At 47.2% G+C, this 23,179-nt stretch overlaps 1 protein-coding gene across 1 annotated transcript in view; it reads left to right on the top strand.

The window, feature by feature from the left end:
* Positions 1 to 7,095: 7,095 nt before the first annotated feature.
* Positions 7,096 to 23,179, top strand: part of RHEB (Ras homolog, mTORC1 binding) — a 39,606-nt gene continuing 23,522 nt past the window's right edge. Inside the window, exon 1 of the mRNA XM_063179333.1 lies at positions 7,096 to 7,234. Coding sequence (XP_063035403.1) covers positions 7,183 to 7,234 — 52 coding nt within the window. The 5' untranslated portion in view covers positions 7,096 to 7,182. The remainder of the gene's footprint in view (positions 7,235 to 23,179) is intronic.

The following is a 23,179-nucleotide window of genomic DNA, read 5'->3' as shown; positions in this document are numbered from 1 at the left end:
GAAAGCAAAGTTTGCTCCAGCCCAGGCACTGCAGCCTCCTCTGGTAGAGGGGGTGGCAGGGAGGTGCCCAAAAGCATCCTGGCATCTCCCTATCACTCGTCTGCACGGGCACATCCTTCAGCCCTCTGGCCAGGGTATTTTTAGAGATAAGGGTTCAACCACTGGTAATTTTTTAATATCTGTTTTATAGCACAAATTCTGTCCCTGTTCATGCAGATGCTGTGGGCCTGCCTGCGTGCTGCAGTGTGCAGAAAGCCAGAATGAATTTGCAGTTTTCACATAACCACATTCAAGCTTCCCATTTTCACATTATTACAACTGCTGTTCACATGCTGTGGACACAGGACTAGCAAAAATAGGGAGAAAATCCTCCTCAGTAGCACAAAACTGTGTTTAGAGAATTTCCACCCATTCTTTCTGGAATTCAGCTCTGAAGTGTGCATTTGTGAGTGGCAGAACCACGATGTGACCCCACCAGCACGAATGAACAGCAGTGCCACCAAAGCACACTCTGCTTGTGCTGGCACTTGTAAACAAAACTAAAGAAATCTTGTCGTTTTTAATACAGATCAGTTTTCCACAGAGCTAGAGAAATGCTTGTTCCAGCATAAGGGAGGGACAGGAGTAAGTAAATGAGGGTGGGGAGAGGAGGGGTGACTCAGCAGCACTGCAGCATGTTCCAGATTAAAGGCATAGTGTAACTAAAGCTGTGCTCTAGGGCCCTTCATGTGGCTCATTAGAGGTCTCAGCCATGAAAAAGAATTAATAAAATGTCATTAGACTCCAGTTCTTGTGCATTCTCCCCTCTGGACTGGCAGCAAGCAGTGCTTACAGATCTGAGGCCACAGCAACAGCTCCAGAAGCTCCTTTTCTTTCACAGGCAGGACCATGCTGCAGATGGAGGGGTCAGTAAATGTCCCCTGTGGCTCCTGAAAGCCTGTTTAGCAGTGCAGGTGCAGAAATGGGTTCTATTTTAACCAGCAGGACTGTAATAACTTCTGATTGATGCCTCTGCTTTCCTGTGCATTTCCTTGCACAGCAAGATGTCTGTGAAAGATAATTATTCTGAAGGGCTTGTCTTGGAAAGGTTTTCACCTACTCTGGATATTTTTAACTGCTTGGGTGTAAGAAAATGTTTCTTAGTAGACTTCAGCCCTCAGTATTTTTCAGAGATGCTCTGAACTGAGGAAAAATCCCCCTTTGCTGACATTGATGAAAAACATTTTCGTGTTTTATTTCTGGAATCCTTTAGGTAGAGGGTCTGAGATCAGCTGGTGTTTACTGTTTGCTAGCAAGTGAAATCAGTTGTTGTGTATCTGAGGCCTATTCATCTTTTATTGAGGGATACTGTGGTGCTGGGAATGAATGTTGGAGTAAAACAGAAAGAACAAGCCTTGATTTCCAAGGCCTGAGCTTTTGTGCTCATGGCAGACAGGAGGAATCTGACTGAAGCAGTTCCAAGACATGGAGAACACTTCTGGCCATTTTTGGAGGGAGCACAGGGTGAGTTGGAGCTTTTCAGTTTGGGTCCAAGTAGAAGTGAAACCACACGTGCTTAATCCTGTCTCACAGCAGGCCCTGTAGCTGCTCCCACTGAGCTCTCCAGGCAGCTTTAGGAGTAACCAGTTTACTTCCAAAGTTTCTGTGAACTTTCACCCATATTGAACACTTATTAAGGGTAATTTCCAGAGGCAAATGCCATTCCGGATAATTTAATGCTGCCTTTGTAGCCACATAATGCATTTATGCAAAAGGAATGTTCTGCAGACACTGCTCTTTACTCTTCAGGACTTCATTTAAATGTGGTTTTGAAAGTCACTTTCTTGGTACTCATTTGTTTTTCTGGTGGTTGCAGTCAGACCTGTTCCTGCTGAAGTGAATGGGCAGGAGGTGACCTGTACTCACACATCAAACTGATTCCTTCAGAAACAGCCCTGTGGGACTTGTGTCCCTGCCAGCTGCACACCAGCCCCTGCAGGGCACCCACCCCTCTGAACTGGATTAATCCCTTAATTTGCTTCTACCAACATTTTTCCAGCGTTTCTATGTGAATCTTGCAAGCTGCAATCCCTGTGAGGAGGCAGGAGGGAGCAGAAACAAGAGCAAGGCTGAGCTGGATGTACTTTGTAACCTCTGCAGCAGCAAGGGCTGTGCTGCGCCTGTGGAAGCACGCCCAGAGCAAACACTGGACACACTTCAAAACACTCCTTGGGAAGGTCCTGCTTTGCTGAAGGACAGGGCAGGTAATTGTGCTGCTAATTGCTGCTGCAGGAGCTGAAGGTACAAGTCAGAGCTGTTCTGCATTTGGGAGGGGGTGGCTGTGCGTTTGCATGGGCTGGATCAGTGTAAAAATACTTGGTCTTGAGTTACCTTTACTACCTGGAATCTGTTGTGGTTCTTTCTCCATCAGAAAAAGTAGGTACAGGCAGCAAAAGGGAGCCATGTGTCGCAGACATTTTTTCACAGAAATCCTTTCTTTCAGATTTCTGCATTTTCTGGGAAGCTGAGGGCCCCCAGAAAGAGAATGTAAACAATTGTTATCAGCTGCTGTAGAATACAATGAGATGCACCTTGTTTGGCTCATGTTTCTATGTTTATAATTAAAGGCCAATCACAGGAGCAAGCTGGGGACAGAGTCCCTAGACACAACTTTGTTATAAATTCTTTCTTTCTATTCTTAGCGTAGCTAGCAGCATCTGCAAACTTCTCTCTTTATTCTATTTAGTATAGTCATAATGTATTATATATCATATATCAATAAATCTGGCCTTCTAATCAAGAAACAAGATTCACGTCCTTCTCTCACCATAGAGACCTTCAACAAGTCTCTGTAATAGCCATGCACTGTTTGTCCAGCCTGATTTCCCCACAGACACTCACCCCAGCCCTGCCTTGCTGTTTTCCCCCTTGGTATCTTGTCTTTCAGAGCCACATCTGATGTGTTGCATTCTTTGAGCGTGTTTGTGATGGTGTTCACAGGGGTCCAAGGAAGAGGGAAAAGATGAGGATCTGACTCCATGTTTCAGAAGGCTTGATTTATTATTTTATGATATATGTTACATTAAAACTATACTAAAAGAATAGAAGAAAGGATTTCATCAGAAGGCTAGCTAAGCTAAGAATAGAAAAAGAAGGAATGAATAACAAAGGTTTGTGTCTCAGAGAGTCCGAGCCAGCTGACTGTGATTGGCCATTAATTAGAAACAACCACATGAGACCAATCCCAGATCCACCTGTTGCATTCCACAGCAGCAGATAATCATTGTTTGCATTTTGTTCCTGAGGCCTCTCAGCTTCTCAGGAGAAAAAATCCCAAGGAAAGGATTTTTCATAAAATGTGTCTGTGACACGTTATCTTATTTGTCATTAATGTCATTTATCATCTGAACTGATCCCAAGGCTGTGCTTGATTTGAGGGAGAGCCTGGCAGAGGGAGATGGGGGTAGGCCTGGAGCACAGCCAGGGCAGAGGCACACAGGGGATGTCACTTGTCCCACAGCCCTCTGAACTCCTCGGGAGCTCAGTTTGCAAACACTGCAGCAGTGAGGAGGCTGCAGCAGGAGCAGGGAATGCACAGGCACAGCCCCAATTCCTCATGCAATGATGCTGTGGAATGCTGCCCTGGGAAAACACAACCTGAGCATCACACCTGGGTTGCTACAGGGAGAGGATTTCAGCAAAGGGCCCCTTGGTGTGTGGGGCTGTTCAGCCCTAAATGTATAAACAACAGGAGCTCAGATAATGCACAGTGCCTGGATTGGACATTCACAGCCACAGGTGTGCTGTCCCCCTGCTCACAGCACTCCAGAAGTGTTGAGATTTCACCTGAACAGGAGAAATGCAGGAACACCTTGCCACAGTCCAGATCCTCAGCTCTGCTCAAGCTGCTGCCTCTTGAGTAGCAGCACCCCAGAGTGCTGCCAAAGGCCATCAGCAGTGCCGCCCAGCCCTAGAGCGTGGAAAAGCAACAAACTTCCCTAAAAGCTCTGTAATTCCCTGTATTCCCAGTGCCCCAGCCAAGACAAAATGAAGCATTTACAGGATCAGGATTATTAGGCAACTCCCTCCAAAGGAGCAGTGGAAGAAAAGGAAGTTAAAGGTTTTTCTTCAAAATAAATCCATGCCCAGGATGGATGAGTTCTGTGTTGCTGCTGACAAGCATCCTAAAGTGAGACAACTCCATTGCAATTTGGGCCAATAAAGCAAATAAAGAGGGAAGAACAGAAACCCTGCAGTGGTGAACTCCCCTAAACAAGCACAGAGTGAGCTAGGGGCAAGGGAACAGAAACCAGATAAATAAATAGACACTGCTTCAAAGGGAGAATGGGATGAGAAAGAGAGAGTAAGGGAAAAGACCTAATCAAAAGAAGTGGAAGGAACAAAACCAGAAACTCCCACAAATGAAAAAAAAAAGCTGATGCTCCCCTCTCTGACCATGTGGAGGAGTATGGATATATATCCTGAAAATACAATTTAGGTTTTAACAGAGTGAAAAGCCCAGTGCTGGAATATGACAGGCAAGTAATAAGAACTGTAAGGAGATAGAAACTGAAAGCATCACTACTACAAACTTCAGCTATTTTTCCAAATCCATGTATGGCATTGGAAGGTATTTCTTATCTCAGTCCTCTCAGTCTTCTGGCTCAGTAAATAGACAAAATTTTGGACCATAGCATGGTTCCAGAGGGAGTGAATGTAAAGATGATGGCACAGCTCCAAGGGTTGGCCCTGCAGGATCGTGGCTACTGCAGTTCTCATGTGCTTCATGGACAATTGTGTCTGTCACAAACATGAACAAGGAGGAGTCTGGTGCTGCACATCAGGCAGGGCTGTCCCTCTGCACCTCCTGGGGAGCTTTGAGCAGGATCCCTGCTCACAAACACTGGATTTCCAGGCTGCTGCTTTTCTGCAGGCTCCCCAGATCCCACCAATCCCATCCTCAGGGCTGTGATGAGGTGGGAATCTGCTGTAGGGAGTGGGAAAGAAGGCTGGACACAGGGAATGAGCATGCAGAGTTGTATCACCACAGCCATCACTGAGAAATTACAAAACCCCCTGATTCCTCAGGAAATAGCTATCCTTCCATCATGTACCTATTCACTGAAAGCTGTTACTCCTGCTGGTTACCAGCACTTATCCTGTAAAACTCCATAATCCAGAAGACTAAAGGTACAATTAGACTATCCCAAAAAATGCAGGTCTCTCCTAAAAGCCTGTCTGCTCCTCCAGGAGTGAATCACTTTTGTGTATAAATGGCTTTCTTTTGCTTTAGTTCCCAGCTCTCTCCCCAGGTTGGATGAATATGTGGTGTTGCAGTGTGTTGGGGATGGGTGAGATCAGGGAGCAGCCAATCTATGTCCCTTAACATCACCCAGCTGTTAGGCTGGTTTGTTGTGCCCTGGCATAATTGCATGTTAGGTCAGTGTTCCCCAAAATTACAAGATGCACTTAAAAAAATAATTCTAACATTCATTTTTCAAGTAAATGTGTAAAGGGTAGATATTAACCCAAAGTGTTCAAAATCTGTAGTAGAGGGGGGAAATACGACTTTCCTGTCTTGGTGTCTTTCTCCCTTAAATTCTGCATCCATCAAGTGCTGCAGTCACCACCAGACCCCGCAGCTCTTTCCACAGCGAACTCTCCAGCGCTCGGATCTCGCTGTTAACCATTCCCAGGCTCCCAAACCCCGCCTGCCCTTCCATGCAATCCCCAGCACTTTATCGACGCCGGGACCCGACGTTTCTCCATCAATCAGCGTGCACGGGGAACGCTCGGAGATAAATTCTATTTATTTATTTATTTGTTTATTTATTTATTCAAACTCAGCAGCCCAGCCGAACGGCCCCTCCCGGCACCGGAGCCTGCGGGACAGGAGAGGGGCAGCGATAAATCCCCCTGCCCGGGGAGGAGACCCTGGGATGAGAACGGGGATGGGGAATGCGATGGGGAAGGGATGAGGAAGGAGATGGGGAGAGGAACGGGGATAGGCACCGGGACAGGGATAGAGACATGGATAGGAAGGGATGGGGATAGGAACAGGGATGGGCACGGGGATAGGGGCTGAGATGGGGATGGGGAAGGGAGGAGGAAGGAGACGGGGACAGGAATGGAGACAGAGACGAAATTGGGCTGGGGCCGGGGACAGGACTGGGACGGGGATAGAGATCAGGATAGGGACAGGGATAAGGGACGGGGACAGGGGCAAGGACTGGGATAACTAAGGTGATGGAGATCGGGGAAGGGCCGGGACTGGGACTGGGACGGGCATAGAGACCAGGACACGGATAAGGGACGGGGATCGGGATGACGAAGGTGACGGAGATCGGGAAAGGGGCCGCGGGCAGGACTGGGACGGGCATAGGGACGGGGATAGGGACTAGGACAGGGACAGGGATCGGGACAGGGATCGGGCTGACCAAGGTGACGGAGCTCGGGGCCGGGGCGGGGATAGGGAGCAGGACAGGGACAGGGACCGGGACAGGGACCGGGACAGGGATCGGGCTGACCAAGGTGACGGGGATAGGGAGCAGGACAGGGATAAGGGACAGGGACCAGGACAGGGACCGGGCTGACCAAGGTGATGGAGCTCGGAGCTCGGGCCGGGGATAGGGAGCAGGACAGGGATCGGGACAGGGATCGGGCTGACCAAGGTGACGGAGCTCGGGGCCGGGGCGGGGCCGCGCGCGCGGGACGCACCAACCGCCGCACGCTGCGCGCGCACGCGCGCGGGCCCTTGGCGCGCGCCTTTCCCCCCTCCCTTTCTCCCCCCCCCACCTCGTCCCCGCTCGCCCTTGCCCGCCCGGCCCCGCCCCCTCCCCTTCGAACGCGGCCGTTGCCGCTCCCCGGCCAATCCCCGCCCGCCGCCGCCGCCCCGCCGGCCAATGGGCGTGCGGCGGGTGGGGGCGACGCGCGCGCCAGGCGGGGGTGACGCAGGGAGTTTTTTCCTGTGACGCGCAGGTGCGTACGCGGGGCCGGCGCGCGGCGGCGGCGGTCACGTGGTGCGGCCCCGCCGCTGCCAGCGCCGCGCGTCCCGAGCGCGCTCCGGCCGCCGCCGCTCCCCCCGCGCCCCCCGCATGTCGCTGGCGCCGCGCCCCGCGCCCCCACAGCCGCCCGCCGCCGCCCTCCGCCGCAGCCGCCACCGCCGACGCCCTTGATGTGGTTCGGGGCCGGGCGGGGGAGAAGATGCCGCCGTCCAAGTCCCGCAAGATCGCGATCCTGGGCTACCGGAGCGTGGGTGAGCGCGGTGCGGGTTTCGCGGCGGGGGTGCGGGCGGGGTGCCCCGGGTGCCGCCGCATCGCCCTCCCCCGCGGCGGCGGCGGCAGGTGCAGCGGAGGCAGCGGCGCTTCCCGCCGCCCCGAGCGCGCAGCCGCGGCCCGAGGGAGGGAGCGAGGGAGGCCCCGCCATGGCGGCGCCGCAGAGCTGCGGGCCCGCGGCCGCCGTGCCCTTAATAGGAAGTTTCGCCCCCCGCACTCGCCGAACGCAGCCCGGAAAAACGGGATCGGGGCAGCTGCGGAGAGGGTCCCTCCCCGCCGGCTTGGCTGCGCTGGAGCCCAGCTCCATGCAGGCTCCGTATGGAGCGAGCCCGGAGAAGGGCAGCGGAGCTGGGGACGGGTGTGGAGCGCGTGTTCTGTGAGGAGCTCGGCCCGGGGAACAGGAGGCTCAGGGGAGGCCTCATCGCTCTGCACAAGTCCCTGACAGGAGCTGCCGCCAGGTGCGAGTCGGGCTCTGCTCCCAGGCAACCAGCGGTAGCACATGAGGACATGGTCTTCAGCTGCGCCGGGGGAGGGTTGGGTTGGTCACCAGGAAAAATTTATTCTCAGAAAGACCGGATCGGACCCTGGAACAGGCAGCCCAGGGGGATGGCGGAGTCACCGTCCCTGGAGCTGTGTAAGCAAAGACTGGACGTGGCACTCAGTGCCGCGGGTGACACGGTGATGTTGGGTCCCTGCTCCACTTCAGAGCACTTTTGCAGCCTCGGTGGTTCTGTGATTTGAGCCAGTTTGAACCCTGGGGAGGCCGGGCGGGTGTGTTGCCCGTTCCTGCCCCCATGGAGGTGTTCGTGAGGCGGCAGCAGCAGCGCAGCCGCTGTTCCCGAGGGGCCGCCTCGGCTCCGGGCTGTGCCCGGCACGGAGCGGGCCCCGCCGCTGGGACGAACTGCCTGGAAGCGTCCAGCACGAGTCCGTAGCAGCTGATAGAGGGTTTTGTTCCCTATAAAAGTGTGATCCTCTCTCCTGCTGCATCTGATGGAGAGCGGTTTCGGATGTTTCAGCGTTCGGGTTCTTGAAGCAGAGGGGGGAGCAAGCTGTAGTACAGGCGGTGCTAATCGATCAAGCTTAAAAGCATAGATCAATGTGGAAGATAATGTGTGGTTGGGGAAAAAAAAGATGCTACAGAGTGATACTACTCTGATATAAATGGGGATTTTACATTGAAAGCAGACTATATCACTGATTTGTTTTCCATGGCACACATCATAAAGAACTCTTTAAAAAAAGCATTTTTAAATATAAAAAAGACTAAATAAGGAGAGTTTTTTTTTTTTTTTTCGCATAGCTGCAGCCATGCAGCTTGATGTTTGAATTTGTTTGATAAATTTGTCCAGCCCTTAAACAGAACAGTGAGTAGTAGATTGATCAGTTTACACGGTCTGTATGACATCACTTGTTGCAGTCTGTTCATTGTCTTGTTGTTATGTTTTCTTTCTTCTTTGAGCACTGGTGGGAGCAATGCAATGGGCAGTGTAAGTGGGAAGGGGAAATGCTTGAAATTCTGTTCTTAGGAAGTCTGTGGTGGGGACTGAGTGTACTGTTGAGCTTTGGTCCTTCATCTGTTGACGCTGACAAGCAGCAGTCAGAAAATCAGATATTTGTGGGGTGTAGAACCAGTTGAGGAGAAATAGAGAAGTAGTGTAATGTTGTCATTTGGTTGGTGATGTGAGCAATAGTGCTCGTGGAAAGGATGGCCAAAATGTTACCTAACTGTTAAGACCTACTGCTGAACTTTAGCTAAAGTTTTCTGGGATTAGTGTTGAATTTGGCTCGATAGGACAAGACCAATTTTATTAGGAGAGCTACAAGTTGTAGGAACATAGAATTAAGAGGAAGGGAAAAATCTGGAATTTGCTTTCGTTTTCATTAAGTTTCTTGGCAAATACTTAGGTAAAGGTTCAAGCAGTAGAAATGGGCCATTGAGGTTCTCCTTCCATCTTGTGAAGCTGTTAGAGAAGCAGGAAGGTTAACCTGTGAGATTTAGATTGTCCTCTGCTTCCCCAAATGTGCCTCCTAAAGTGTGGTAGGATGGGGGCCGGGTTTGACTTCAGGGAAACTTTTGATTAAGTCTTGCTTTGTATTATGATGGCAAGAATATCACTTGGACCCTGGGTAAGAAAGGATATAATCTCATTTTAGGACAAGTGTTTGGGTGGCAGAAAAGGAAGTACGTTTCTTTTGGAGGAAATGCTGCATTGTATAGAGGTAATGCTCATTAAAGTGGGGAATAATTCCAGAATCCGAAGGAAATGCTTTCTACATTTCCTTTTGTAATTCGGGAACAACATTGTTTTGCCATTAACATTAATCTCGACTCTGGAATTAGGGAGGTTAACTTTGGTGAGTTGTAAAATGCTTGCAGTTTTATAGGCTAGCCCTAAATGCTTAGGGGGCCTGCTCTGGGAAGTTGGGAGCTCCCCCTGTAACTGCAGTGTTTGAAATGAAGCTGTCATGAAATGAGGAGCTGTTTTTCCCATGTGTCTCTCAGTTAGGCGCTGAAATAACCAGGTTTTGATGATGATGTTTGTCAAGCAGGGAGCTTTTCCCCACAGCTGTTGATGGAACAACCCCGTGGGCCTCTCAGGTTACAAGTGTGTGCAGTGAAGGGTGGGCACGCCCTCCCTGGGGATTTGTGAAACAGGGGCTGAAAATTGTACTGGATTCCTGCTAAGGCCTTGTTTGTTTCATTACATTAAAATTTAATCTTATCCCGGTGCTGTTGTCAGGTAAACTGGAGCTTGGGAGTGGTATTCTGGTATAATAGTTCTGAGAATAGAAAATTCAGGAGTCTGCTTGTTTGAATACACTCCCTCTATCTTTCAACACCGCCATCAAGCCTTTCATATGTGAAACTTTTATTCTTTGCTGATGGGAGAGATCACAGTGGAAGCCTCGTGAATTCCCAGGCAGTCATACTTTCTGAGATGCAGACAGAGTATTTGCCAGGGTGTTTTTTGGTGAGGAAGACTGATTATCTGTGGATACAGCATGCAGGTCGTGGCATGACGTGAGACAAAATCACACAAGAATGTCTCTGTTGGGTTTTGCTCAGGCTTAAATTGGTCTAAGAAAGTTCAATTCCATTATGTAATTGTGCTTGTCTCAGCAAGGTTCTGGGTAGAAATCAGATGGATTTCATCCCAGGGTCTGAGTTTCACAGCAGAGGAACTTGACTTCCATTACTGTTAGTTGGGAAGTGAGCAGAGTGGATCAGCTATTTGAGATTTGATTCTGGAAGAAATCTATCTTGTGCATGATGAAGCATAAAATTTTATAAAGTTACTGCCTTCACTAAAAAGAATTTTCATATTTGTGTTTTGTTCATAACTTAATATCCCAAATATAATTGGAAATAATGGATTTGCTTGGAAATAAATCAAGCAGGACTAAGATTTTCTGAATCTTTTTAGAGTAACAGCCTCTCTAAGAAGCAGGGTAGAGTTGCCAAAAATGCTTTGTGTTCAGTTTCATTCTCTGTTTATAGAACAGATGTGCAAATTCAGACCACAAATGCGTGTAGGAAAGAAGAAGTTTCTTAGATCATGTTGTAAAGCACCTTATTACTGGGATTCTCTGTGTTCTATTGAATGGATGGATTTAAGATAAGCAGGAAGGTATTGTTTGGATCTGCTGCTTCAGTTGTAGGTCTTTATCTCAGCCTAATTTCTTTTGTGCTGTTTGGGTAAGTTGTGCTGCTGGTTTTACAGATGTACTTGCAGAAACAGGAATTCTCTTTCTGAATTTTACATGTTTGGACTGGTCATCTGAAAACGCTGTCCTGGGCAGTTTATGGCTCTGAGGGGAAAATCCAGGTAATAATAGGGAACTTACCTATTTTCTTCCCTGGATAAATAAATCAACTTCTTTTGTGTGAGTAGGTGTAGAGCAGACCATGCTGCAGGCAGAAGGAGTCATGGTCTGACTGCGGCATGCAGGTACCAAAAAAAAAAAAAAGTGATGGAACAAAATCATCTGTCAGGATTAGATTTGTATGGAAAGGCTTCCAGGTGATTGTATTCAGCTAAAAAAATGCCTCTGCTCCCTCCAATTTGCTTGGAAAGCAGGAAGGCAGAAAAAGCAGTAACTTCAATATGGACCTGTAAATAGTAAAAATAATTGTTATGGCAAAAGGTGGTTTGAAAAGAGGAGTTGTGTGAGTGTTAGGAGGTTAGCGGGGTAAAATGGAGCTGGGGCTTTGCTGTGGTGCCTGAAAGATGGCATCTGCTCTCACAGCAGCGTTCCGCCCCGAGCAGGGATCCCTCTGGGATTGGATGGGAAGTGGTAATTTTAGCAGGCGATAAATTGCCCGTGTAAATGTCAACAGAGGAGGAACGGAGAAATTACCGCTGTCGTGTGCTGTAATTTGGTTTACACAACCGGCTGTGGCCGCAACACGGGCAAGCCTGAGATTGAGCGGGGAAACTGAGCGGTTCGGGAGCCAGCTGATGTGTGAGGTTACATTTTGCTGTCCCCTGGAAAGTGCCAGGATGACTCCAGGGCCCTTCCCTCGCCGGGGCCGGGGCCGCGGTTGGCGGTGCCAGGGCCGCAGTTGGCAGGGCCGCGGTGCCAGGGCTGCGGTTGGCGGGGCCGCGGTTGTTGGTGTCAGGGCCGCGGTTGGCGGTGCCCGGGCCGCGGTGTCAGGGCCGCGGTTGTTGGTGCCGGGGCCGCGGTTGTTGGTGCCGGGGCCGCGGTTGTTGGTGCCGGTGCCACGGTTGGCGGTGCCAGGGCCGCAGTTCGCGGGGCCGCGGTTGTTGGTGCCAGGGCCGAGGTTGGCGGTGTCAGGGCCGCGGTGTCAGGGCCGCGGTTGGAGGTGCCGGTGCCGCGGTTGGCGGGGCCGCGGTTGGCGGGGCCGGTGCCGCGGTTGGCGGTGCCAGGGCCGCAGTTCGCAGGGCCGCGGTTGTTGGTGCCAGGGTGCGGCAGTGCTGCAGGAGGGAAGGCTGCAGCTCCCAGGGGACGGGCTGAGGCTGGAAATGCCAGCTGTAATTGCATTTCCGTGTTAGTGCTGCCATAGTGGCTGCAGCAGGGAAAGTTGCTACGGAGCGTTTGATAGCAGTAGCTGGAAGCGCTAGAGGCAGCGTGTTCAGCTGTAATATCGAGCCACCGTGGGGTTATTTGAGGACGCTGCTCGAGGATTAACTCTTAAATTGCCTGCTCTGATCTGTCAATGGTAACGCTTGCACGTTTTGCTTGTATGTACGGGGGCGTTTTGGTGTTTGATTACACAACTTGAAGTTAACATCGACAGGAAAAGCCAAATGAAATGTAGCTCCTGTAATTGATAAGCTATATAAAGTTGGAGCTCTTCATTTAGATGTACTCCGGTGCCTGGTGTGTAGGCTCTGTCTGAGGCTGCCCCCTCTGCAGTACAGGCTGTGTGACCACGCAGCCGGCATTAGCAGAGCAGGCTAAAAAGTGATAAATGCCATTCTGATTAATTTCCTGTAGCTCTCCTGAAGGTGACATCCAAGGGCGTGCTTTAAAAACTGCTCAGCTTCATTGTGTATTCCATCCAAAATCGAAACAGCTTCTCTGTGGGATGTTCATAATGCACTCAGGCTCTGCGAGTGCTGCATGAGTCAATTGGTTGGTGTCATCTCAAATTCTCCTAAATCAGAAGCTGCAGACAGGGAGCGTGGTGTGTAAAAACACGAAGTGGTCCTTGCCAGTCGTGAATTGGTCTCCTTAAGGATTTGAGAGGTTTCCTTTGGTTTTCCAAGGTTTGTATTTGAAGTGAATGGAAGATTTGTTGTGAATTTGATAGTGTGAAAAAACAAAATCTGCTTCCTGTGTTTGGGGATGGTTGTTCCTTAAAATTTCTCTCTTCCAGTCTTGGTCAGGATATTGGCATTACCCTGTGGTCCTGGCCTTTGAGGGCAGCTCTCCTGTAAATGAGGATATGTAGGATGGGGAAAAAGGGAAGTGTGGACAAACTCCATGTTTTGTGTTGCCTAGCAGACCTTTTAACAAGATTTCAGATTAAGTTTACTAAAAGCATATTAATAGGGACCATTACAGGTTGCATTTCCTTTTGGAGAAATACAAAGGATGGTGGATGCTGAATTGGGTTTTGTGTGGGGTAAAGTTGCTTGTATTGAACTTGTCACAAGGAAGGAAACTGAGGCAATTTTTGAACAAAGTGCCAAAACAGGACTTCAGGTGCAGCTTTTCTCAAGAGACATCCAAGCCACTTTCTTTTTTAATTGCCACATAAGGAAGGCAGATGCAAATGAACTCTGTAGGGTGGGGCACCTCTTGGCCCAAGTTGAGTTAACCCCAAACTGTGGCTGGAAGTTGGACCTTGCTACTCCCACCCAGGGGTGTGATGGAGGCTGTCCACCAGCTCAGGGGATTGATTTATTTAAAAAGTGAAGCAAAAGGAGGGAAAGTTTTTGTATCCTTCAGCTGGTCAGCTCAGTGAGTGCAGCCTGACAGGGGGAGTGGGGTCAGGAGCACAGGATTTTGTTTGAAGGTGGTGTAGGCTCTTTGTGGCAGTGCAGATTTCCCTTCAGTCAGACTTGCTATGGAACCACATCTGTAAGTGTTTTCCTCCACCACCCGAGACAGGCAGGGATGCCTTTTGGTCAGCTTTCAGCAGTGGAACTTCTGAACTGGACCTGTTGTCTTGATGGAAAAAGATGGCCTTGTGCAGGGGGTGAGATGTGTGCTAGGGAGCCATGAGGAAATTGAGTTCTTCAAGGTTCTTGTTTAAATAACCTTCTGTAGTCTAATCTAATCAATTCATGCAGAATTGAGGAAAAAATTGCTTGACCTGGGGTAACCTTAGACCTTGTTCCAGAAGTCTCTAAATTCAGATGGTGCCTCAGGTGATACAATCTGGAATTTTCTGGAAACACGTGCTAGTAAAGATGTTGCAGTGGAGCAAAGCCAGAGCTTCAGGAAAAGACCTGTAAGAACATGGAGTCCAACCCTTAACCAGCACTGCCAGGCCCACCACTAAACCATATCCACACACCTTTTAAATACCTCCAGGGCTGGTGGCTCACCTGGTTCCCTGGTCAGCTGTTCCAATGCTTGACAACACTTTCTGTGAAGAAATTTTTCCTGTCATCTAATCTAAACCTCTCCTGGCACAACTGTTTTCTCTTGTCCTATTGATTGTTATTTGGGAGATGAGGCTGACTTCCCACTTGGCTACAACCTGTCCAAGGATGTGAAAGGCTACAGCCTGTCCAACAAATGAAAGGATTTGGAGTCACTGATTTCCTTCCTAGGTGGAAAACCAGTGGAAACAACTCTAAACTGTGTTGCTTTTCAGCTTTATCTTCTGCCTTTGGTAGGATACCTTTGAAAGTATCTGTTTCTGGCAATTACTGGTTGACCCCTCAACCTGGCTGACTCCTCCTTTGGTTGTGTTTATCAGCATTTGGAGCCTAGGGTGAATCACAACTAGTTCATTGTTGAAATGCTCTGGTTTTCCTCAGTTTACCAAATGCATGTTGATTGCTGGGCATGCACATTTTAAGAAATGAAGGATGCTGGATGAGACAGTGGTGAATGAAGCATTGGTCAAACAGATTACACAGGTTCTTGTAGTTGTTGGTTTTTCTGGGTCTGGATTGAAGGCACTTGAGACACTAGTTCATGGCAGACTCAAGTGTTTATTATTATAAATAAAACAGGCTCACAACCATGAGTTTGGCAGCTCTTCATTAGCAAGGCACAAAATGGCCAACAGTCTCTTGTTCCAAGGTCTTTTAAAGCTAAACTATCCAATTAAGAACTGACACCTGGATTATTTCCCTTTTAACCCAATAACTGATCCCACAGAGCTGCAATGGGGACTTTTCTTCCCCATTACAAAATTCCACCCAAACCCATGGAGAAGAAGGAAGGAGAAGCATGAAGGAGAAACTCAGGACAACATCCTGTGCCCTCCATCTTGAAACTTAAATTTCTCACCAAGTGATACACCTACACTGCTCTCTATAATCTATTTCACACTTTTGTGGATTCTGGTCTATCTTGAAGTCTGGGAAACTTTCTCCATGAATGAGGGTCAGAGTCAGTGCTGCCCTGGGGGTCAGGGCACCCCAGAGCAGACAGAAATATTCCCAGTGCCCTGGGTTTCCACAGGTTCTGAAAATGCAGATTTTGCATTATGAAGCACAGTATTCCACAAGATGAAGTTAGGACAAGCAAAGGACCAGCTTGAGCCTTGGGGGCTCCTGCAAAAGGGAAATCTGCAAGAATTTCTTATGGGAGTTCTTGTGTGAATTAGAGAACTTGGGGCTTGAACAAAAGGAGGAAATGTACAGCAGTTTGATTTGGGTGGAATCATCAGGAGTTTGTGGGTAATGCCCAAAGGTTATGAGGCATAAGACTGAGTGCACGATTTCTGAAGGGCTTTTAATGAATGAAAGATCATCTGTGACACTTGGAGGGTTAGTTCAGAAAAGTTGTGGTCTGTGTTAAATAGATATCAGCTGCAGAAATCACAATTCCCTGATAGATTATACTTAAAAAATTTTTTTTTTTCTTTCAACACTGTTTTTAAATATGACACTAAAATCTCAAAGATTGAGGAGTCAGTATTTCTGGGATGGTTGTCAGTGTTGTTGGGTGTTTTAGATTACAGGAACCAGAACATTGTGTGTGCCAAACCTAGTTATTTGTGTTCTCTGGGGTATGGAGCTAAATTAATTTTAATTTGGAAAAAGATGGAATATATAAGTGGTCCTCAGTGTGTGGATGTAAACATGTGCAAGTGTAACACAAAATTAGGATATGAAAGTGTCTCTTGACAACGTTGTCTCCAGAGTTAGTGGGATACATCTGTCTAGCTTCAACAGCTTGTCAGATTGTATTGCCAAAACTTCATTCAATATGTATGACCTCCTTTAAAGGTACTCTTGCTGTATGCAAAAGAGCTGGGATGCATAATATGTAGGAAAACTCCATTAAATCTGCCCTAAAAACTGTCAAAACAATCAAGCACTTGACATTAATGCAGTAAAGTGTATTTTGCTTCAAGGCTTGTTATTCCATCAATAACAAATTTTTGGTCTTCTGAAATCTGTTTCAAAATTAGCATTTTTTAATTAGAATTGGAAGTTTCTGCTTTGAAATGTGCATATAAACAAGCACCATGTTGCTTAGTCTGCTGAAGTACCTTCATTGCTTTCTTGGAAATTGTGTTTCCTTCTTTTGTATGGTTTGACCCTGGTGAATAAATTCAAAAGGAAGGTGTTGGTTGTGCTGTTTCAACCTTCATATTTTGAGAAAAAAACATCAAAACTCTTCATAAACCTTTTGAAGTTGCTAAACTTAAGTATAAAAATGGTTCAGCTGGAAGGTAATGCAAGTTTTTCTGGGCAGTGAAAGCAGAAAGAATAAGTTGTTTGAACGTTACAAAATCTTGTTCCTTATACAGAGTGTACAGGAGTCTTAGGGCACCTCAGCCTTTTTTCTGCTTCTCCTTCTACAACTGCACATTTTTATTGCTTTTATCCCCAAGTGTGGTGATGGGACAGAGGAGGAGCTAATGTGAGACTTGCAGAGCTGTTGGGTTGGTGTGCAGACAGACAAATAGAATGTTGTGCTGTGTCTCCTGAAGCCTGAGCTGACTTTAGGCTCTCTTCAGCTGTAGTTCAATGCTCAGCTGCTTGTCCAAGCTGTGTGGTTGTGTCACAGGAGCCCTGGGAAGTGAAGTATCCAGCTGGTGTTCTCAAGGGCTTCCTCAGGTGGGGCTGGACTGGCTGGGAGGTGCTTGACTTGTGAAAAAGTGGAAAAATAATTTATTTTCAGGTTGCAGGTGTCATCCTCATTTATCCTCCTGGGATACTTTCAGAGGGGTTGAGGGAGGATGGGAATGAGGTGGCAGGGGTGAGGTTTTTTTGATTTGTTCTGTGTTTTTCTTCTTCCCTGCAAAGGTCAGAATTCTGTATTGTGATCTTTTAGTACTACATAAAATGAAAACTGAGAATAGGCAAGTATGATTCTTATCCAAAATCTCTTAATTTGAAGCATCTATTGAGCCAACAGATGGATACATGCTGGTTGGGAAGGTAAAGCCAGCTGGCTGCCATGGCAGGCAAGAATTTGATAGTAAGATACAGCAAACAAGGGTTACCTATTCTATCTTCTCTGCCCTGTGGCAAAATCAACCATGTCATGTCATATCTGACAGATCTTTGGCTTAAATTCCCTTCACATTTCCCAAGGTTGGGGGCTTTAATGATTCTTCTGGTATTCTACACGGTGTTATTCTTACCCTGGAGTCTTTATTTTTGCCCTGCTGTTTAACCCATGTGCATCAGGCAGAGATTTTGGTATGTTACTGCTTTAAACCTGCCTTGCTGTTGACAGATTGTCCTGTGCATTCAGCAGCCACTCTTGGGTGGATGGGAAGGGTGTAACTGCAGGAGGCTTGCAGCCAGCCTTGCTGGGGAGGGCTTGATGACTAACTGCAGCTGGGTGAAGTGCAAGGCTGTGAGGATGGCATTTAACAGATTGTGCCTTTCTTCAACCCTGATAAATGGAGGGGAGGAGCTTCCCTGATCAGCAGAAGTGACATGGAAGGTGCCTGTGCAGTTAATTCAGAGGAGATGAAATGGAGAAGAGACAACAGTAAGAGCAAAAAGCCATCAGAACCTGGTGGTGTGGAGAGAGCTGTGTAGAGGAAAGAACAGCTCAGGCACACACTGGGTTTTATGTTGGTGTGGTCATGTGCAGATCCACTGGGGTAGCACACAAGAAATAGTCAAGGCTCAACAATATGAACATTAATCAAAACTCTGTGTCCAGCAGTTGTGGACAGAGATGTGATGGAGTTGACTGTAGGGGGATAAAATATAAGAAAATAAAGATAGTGTAGAAAGTAATCTTACCCCTGAGGAGTTGCAGCTGTGCCAATTATCAAAGATCAGGAACAGGCCTGACTTTAACAGGCCACAGCTGTAACCAGTGAGGAGAAGATGCTGTAAAAGAGTGGGGTGGTGTTGAGAAGGGGACTGGAGTCAGCTGGCTGCTTTGTGGAGAAGAAAGAGGCAATGTCAGTGCTCTGAGGAGATGCCCATGAGAAACACCAAGAAGGTCTGAAACTTTTGTGATAAGGAGAAAGCAGTATGGAACCCCTCCAGTAAGATGACAGCAGCTGACCATGTCTTGCTGTGCTGGAGGAAGGAGGAGTCAACACAACTCTTTGCCAGTATCCCCAAAGACCTTCCCTGTTCTGTGCTAAGAGGTTTTGGTGTTGCAGGGTTGGTGCTGCAGTGCCTGATGCTTGATGCAGCCTTGGGGGCTCCTCCTGTGTAGGAATAGCAGGTGAATGGTGCTGGGTGCTGGTGGCAGCTGTCCATCAGTGTCAGGGTTTATTGCTGGCATTGGGTCTGTCAGACCTTGGACCGTCAGTGGTGACACAAAGAGCCTGAAACATTGACTGACCACCCAGCAGTTACACACTGCTGCAGAGTGGGGCTGTCTGTTGTTGCCAAGATCTTCTAGTGGTTATTATGCAGCTTGATTTATGTATTATTATAATCTGTTGTACAAGTGGCCTGCACTTGTGGGCTCAAATCAGTTTTATCTTCCAGCTTTTGCTGCAGTTGGTGGAGAGCTCTGTGAACTTCCTGCAGAGTAAGGCTGAAACTTCTTAGCAGTAGTTACAGAGTGTGCATCACATGATCTGATTGGATAATGCTACCAAGAGAGGGAATAATACCACTACTCTCCTGTCAGGATTTTGTCAGGAACTTGCCTTTTGCCATCTTATAACAAGGAAAAGAGAAATACATCTCCTACTATTCTTACAATTCCAGGAAACTCTCTGGTCATATGCATTTCAGTAGTACTGCCAAGATGGTCTATTCCACCCATTTCAGCTGCTTTTGGTATTACTGGGTGTTAGAGTATGCTCAGGGTCATGTTCCTAGACTTGTGTTTGTAAATGATGCCAGGAAAGGTTTAGTGATGTTTTCAAAGCCTTGGCCCTCTGCTTGGTGGATCTGTGAGCAGGGATTGGTGTGTGGTGGCCACAGTGGTGGCAGCTGTGAATCCTGTGGCTCCAGCCCTCAAGGTCCTTTTTAGGGAAGACCTGCATGTCAGTGGAACTGAGGTCTTTCATGTTGGTAAGGCTTCTCTTTCTCTCTTACTGGTCTGAAAATGCAAGTGAGATTTGTGGAAGGAAGGGTTCATCCTGTTTCCTAACAGAAGTTGAAAGTTGAACAGGCCATGTCTGTGCAGAGGGTAGGGAGCTGGTGCTGTGACTGCAGCTGGAAGGATCCTCTTGGAAAAAGAACGGCTCTTTAAGTTGTACATCCCAGAAATCTTTAGCTGCAAAAAGGAAGTGACTGGAATTTGAGAGTTTGATCCCTTGTGTGGAGACCAAAACCTTGAAGATAGAAAAGGGAAATGCATGGAATGTATTAAAGCAAGGGAGATATGTGATTTCTCATGACATAGCATTTTAAAATGATTTAATGATGAAACAATGGCAGTTCCTGAAAGGATCTTTCAAAGACATTTCATTTCATGTTGTACATACCCAATGATCCAAGGAAAGGTCAGGTTTATTCAAACACCTCATGAGCTGCTTGAAGTGTGTGTACAGGGAGAGAGGACTTGGGTTCTACCCAGCAGCAGAAGTTGAATTTTGGCCCTTTGGAGAGGAAGTCAGCACACATTTCAGGCTCTTTACCTTTAGGTGTGTCATAAACTGCAATGTTAGGGTCTGATCTTTAAGCTTAATAAACTTCCCTTTAGGAGTTGTTAGGGTTTAACCCAGCAGCTGAACACCACACAGCCCTTCATTCACCTCCCCAGTGGGACTGGGGACACAGGTGGGGAAAAGATAAAATGGAATTGGGATAAAGACAGTTTAACAGGACAGAAAAGGAAAGGTAAATGATAGTAATGGTAACAAAATATACAAATGATGCACAAAGCAGTTGCTCACCACCCACCTACCAATGCCATTGAATTTCTGCTGCCACCTGAGATATTTTAAGCCTTGTGCTGTGGGAAGGTGCTGCAGGGATGCACAGTTTCTGCAGGAAGTCTGAAGGGGATACAGAGGATGATATTTATCTGAGAAATACAGGTTGACTGTCTGGGGTAGCAATGTCTGAATTTCCTTTGCACTTAAGGAACACCAGGATGCAGCTCCCCTGACCTGTTTGAAGCATGCATTCCATGGCCTGGTGAGGTATATGCCACAGAGGTTGTTGTTTTGGTTTTTGGGTTTTTTTGGAAGCTTTGTAACACCTTTTCCCATCTTTGACAACTGACAGTAAACACATGGAATTAAAATTCCTGTAACTTATACAAAGGGAAACAGGAGGAAAGCTGCAGCCTGGTGCTTTCCTGCCAGCAAGGGTAGCAAGCAGAGGTAACTGGACTGTGTGCTAAAATGACTAAAAGATTTCTTGACTTTGCTGTAGTTACTGACTTTATTGGAGACAAAATGGACTGCCTGGAAGTGTAAGCCATTGCAGGAATGCAATGGAATTTTTCCCCACATACTTGCTTGGACATGTGATACATTGCAACACAGTTTAAGTGAGCACTGAGGGATGAGCACTGCTGTAGGATGGAACAAGCCTGCTGCTCAATATCAGGGAATAAAGCACATGCTCTCTTCTTGCTTTCTTTACAGGAAATATGATCTAGATAGCATTAGGACCCTTGGCTTGTGTTCAGAAGGCTGCTGACCTAGCAAAGGCCTGCAAGTACTCGTGCGAGTACAGATTGCTTTGAAAGCTGAAGAAAATAAAGGAAGCCATGTGGCTGCTCTCAGATTTCCTCTGGCTTGCAGAGGAATACCTTTGATAAACCTCAAGAAGATTGTGCAATGCAGATGGAAGGGAAACAAGCATCTCCCAGCAGGCTCATGCTCTGGGGTGTTACAGACCATCATGAGGAACTCCTCCTTTACAGCAGAAGTAGTTCTTGCTACAAAACCTTGCTTGAGACTTCAAATGTATTTCCTTAGATGCTAATTTAATAAAATAGAGCAGGAGAAGGCAGGGAAGAGTTGTAGCAACAAGACAGAGTGCCAAAGAAGTTAAAGAAGAACTTTGGTTGTTCTGAAAAGCTCCTCTGCTCTTTGGTTTGTCATAAAGGGTTCTGCAGTGTTTGAAGCTCCTTATCACATCACCAGAAGATGTGTCATTGAGGTCCTGCAACTTTCACTCCTTCAGAACTAGAACCTTTAGTCTGTCCTCCAGAAAGCTCAGAGAGCATGTTGAGAGAGGAGTGCTACCAACTACCACTCTGTTGCAAATCAAGCACGAGTACCATGAGCAAGTGCAGGAATTGAGGAAGAGTTTTGTCTCTAAGCATCAGAAAATATTTTTCTAATCCCGTTACTGTAATGCTGACATCACGAGGGAATCACTACAAAAATGTATAAAACTACAGCTCACTGTAGATGTTTATTGAATTCCTCACAATTAGATGCAACTAAATTCTATTAGACTTTTGAGTAAAACACAAACTACTCATTGTATTTCTGTCTCCAGAGATTTAGAAACAGAATTCGTTATTGACCCAGATGGATCATTTTTATAGTCATTAGACTAATTCACCAAATACAAAGCAATGATCAGCAAAACAGGAACTACACAGCCATAATTAGTACCTGGGGGGGTGTCTTAATTAACTATAGAAAGTTGCTAACGATGTGGCCTGAGATGAATGATGAGCTAGTGATGGGTTCTGAGATAGTCTGCAATCTTGTGAGAGGATCTTTGTCAGAGAGGGATGCTGTAAATCCTCTTTGCAACCCAGTCAATCTCCCTTAGCTCCAGGAAGTCGTTCAGTCCCACTCTGTGCTCTGAGGATGGATCATCTGCACTGTGGAAATGCCAGCGTCTCCATTTTGTGCATCTTGGGATTGTGAATCAAAGAAGATAAAGATCCCAACATTCAAGTTAAATCAGGTGTATCTTTTGGTATGAAAACTTCATCTCTGTGCAGTGCAATAAGTTGAATGTGCTGCCAGATTTACCTAATTTGATGTGACTGACAACATTTCATTATGAAATTTGTTGTGTGCTTTTTGTGACAAAGCCTAAAGTAGTTTGTTTTGTAGGGAGACTGGGTAGACCTAAGGAGACTAACTAGGTAAGTCTGGTTACTAAGCTGGTCTAGAGACTAGCTTGGGTAAGGTGCTGTGCTTGTGGTAGGAGTAGATGAGATGCTGGCAGCTGTTCAGTGTTGAATGATTATGCAAACCACATAACCATGCATTTTAATAGCAAAAGATGGGTTAAAGAAACTGCATCTACACTGCCAACAGAGCTGCAGCTCCTCAGTAGCTGTTGTTCTTGAGCAGGACAAACTGTTTACTGATGGCTTGTGTGGGCAGTTGCAGGGATTGAGAAACCCTTCCTGTTGAGATAAGCTGCTCTGTGCTGCCCTGCTTGCACAATGCCCTGCTTGTGGAGCTGTTGTTTGACTGATTCGCTGCCTGCTTGCATCATTTCTGTCTCCTGGGCTCGGGGAGAAGTTTGGCTGCCGATGAGGGTTTAATCTGGGCTTTCCCTGTGTCTGTTGCAAGGAGGGCAGGGTGTGAGATGGGGACAGCAGGCCGGTGGTGGTGCACAGAAGGGGGGCATGACCTCTTTGGGGAGGCCAGCTGTCCTGAGCCCACCCAGGCTCTGTTGCTCATCTCCTTGGTAAACTGCCTAGTGTTGTAAAGCTTGAATTTTAAGGCTAGATTATAAATACCACAGCTCTTGTCCAAGTAGTAAAAAGATGAGTAAAACGCAATTTGGCAATTGTTTTGCCTTGACAGTTGCAATGGCATTTGAAACTGATGTGCTATGATGGCACTAGTCAGAGTGCTTATGCATCCTCTTTATGGTGCAAGTGGTCTAGTGTATGAACAGAAACACAACAGCTTTAGCTTTTGAACTGGATTTCTGTCTGAAAATCTGCTCCTTTTCTGTTTT

The sequence above is a fragment of the Melospiza melodia genome, chromosome 1, assembly GCF_035770615.1.
Source record: "Melospiza melodia melodia isolate bMelMel2 chromosome 1, bMelMel2.pri, whole genome shotgun sequence".
Lineage (NCBI taxonomy): Eukaryota > Metazoa > Chordata > Aves > Passeriformes > Passerellidae > Melospiza > Melospiza melodia.
This window is presented reverse-complemented; position numbering and strand designations above follow the sequence as displayed.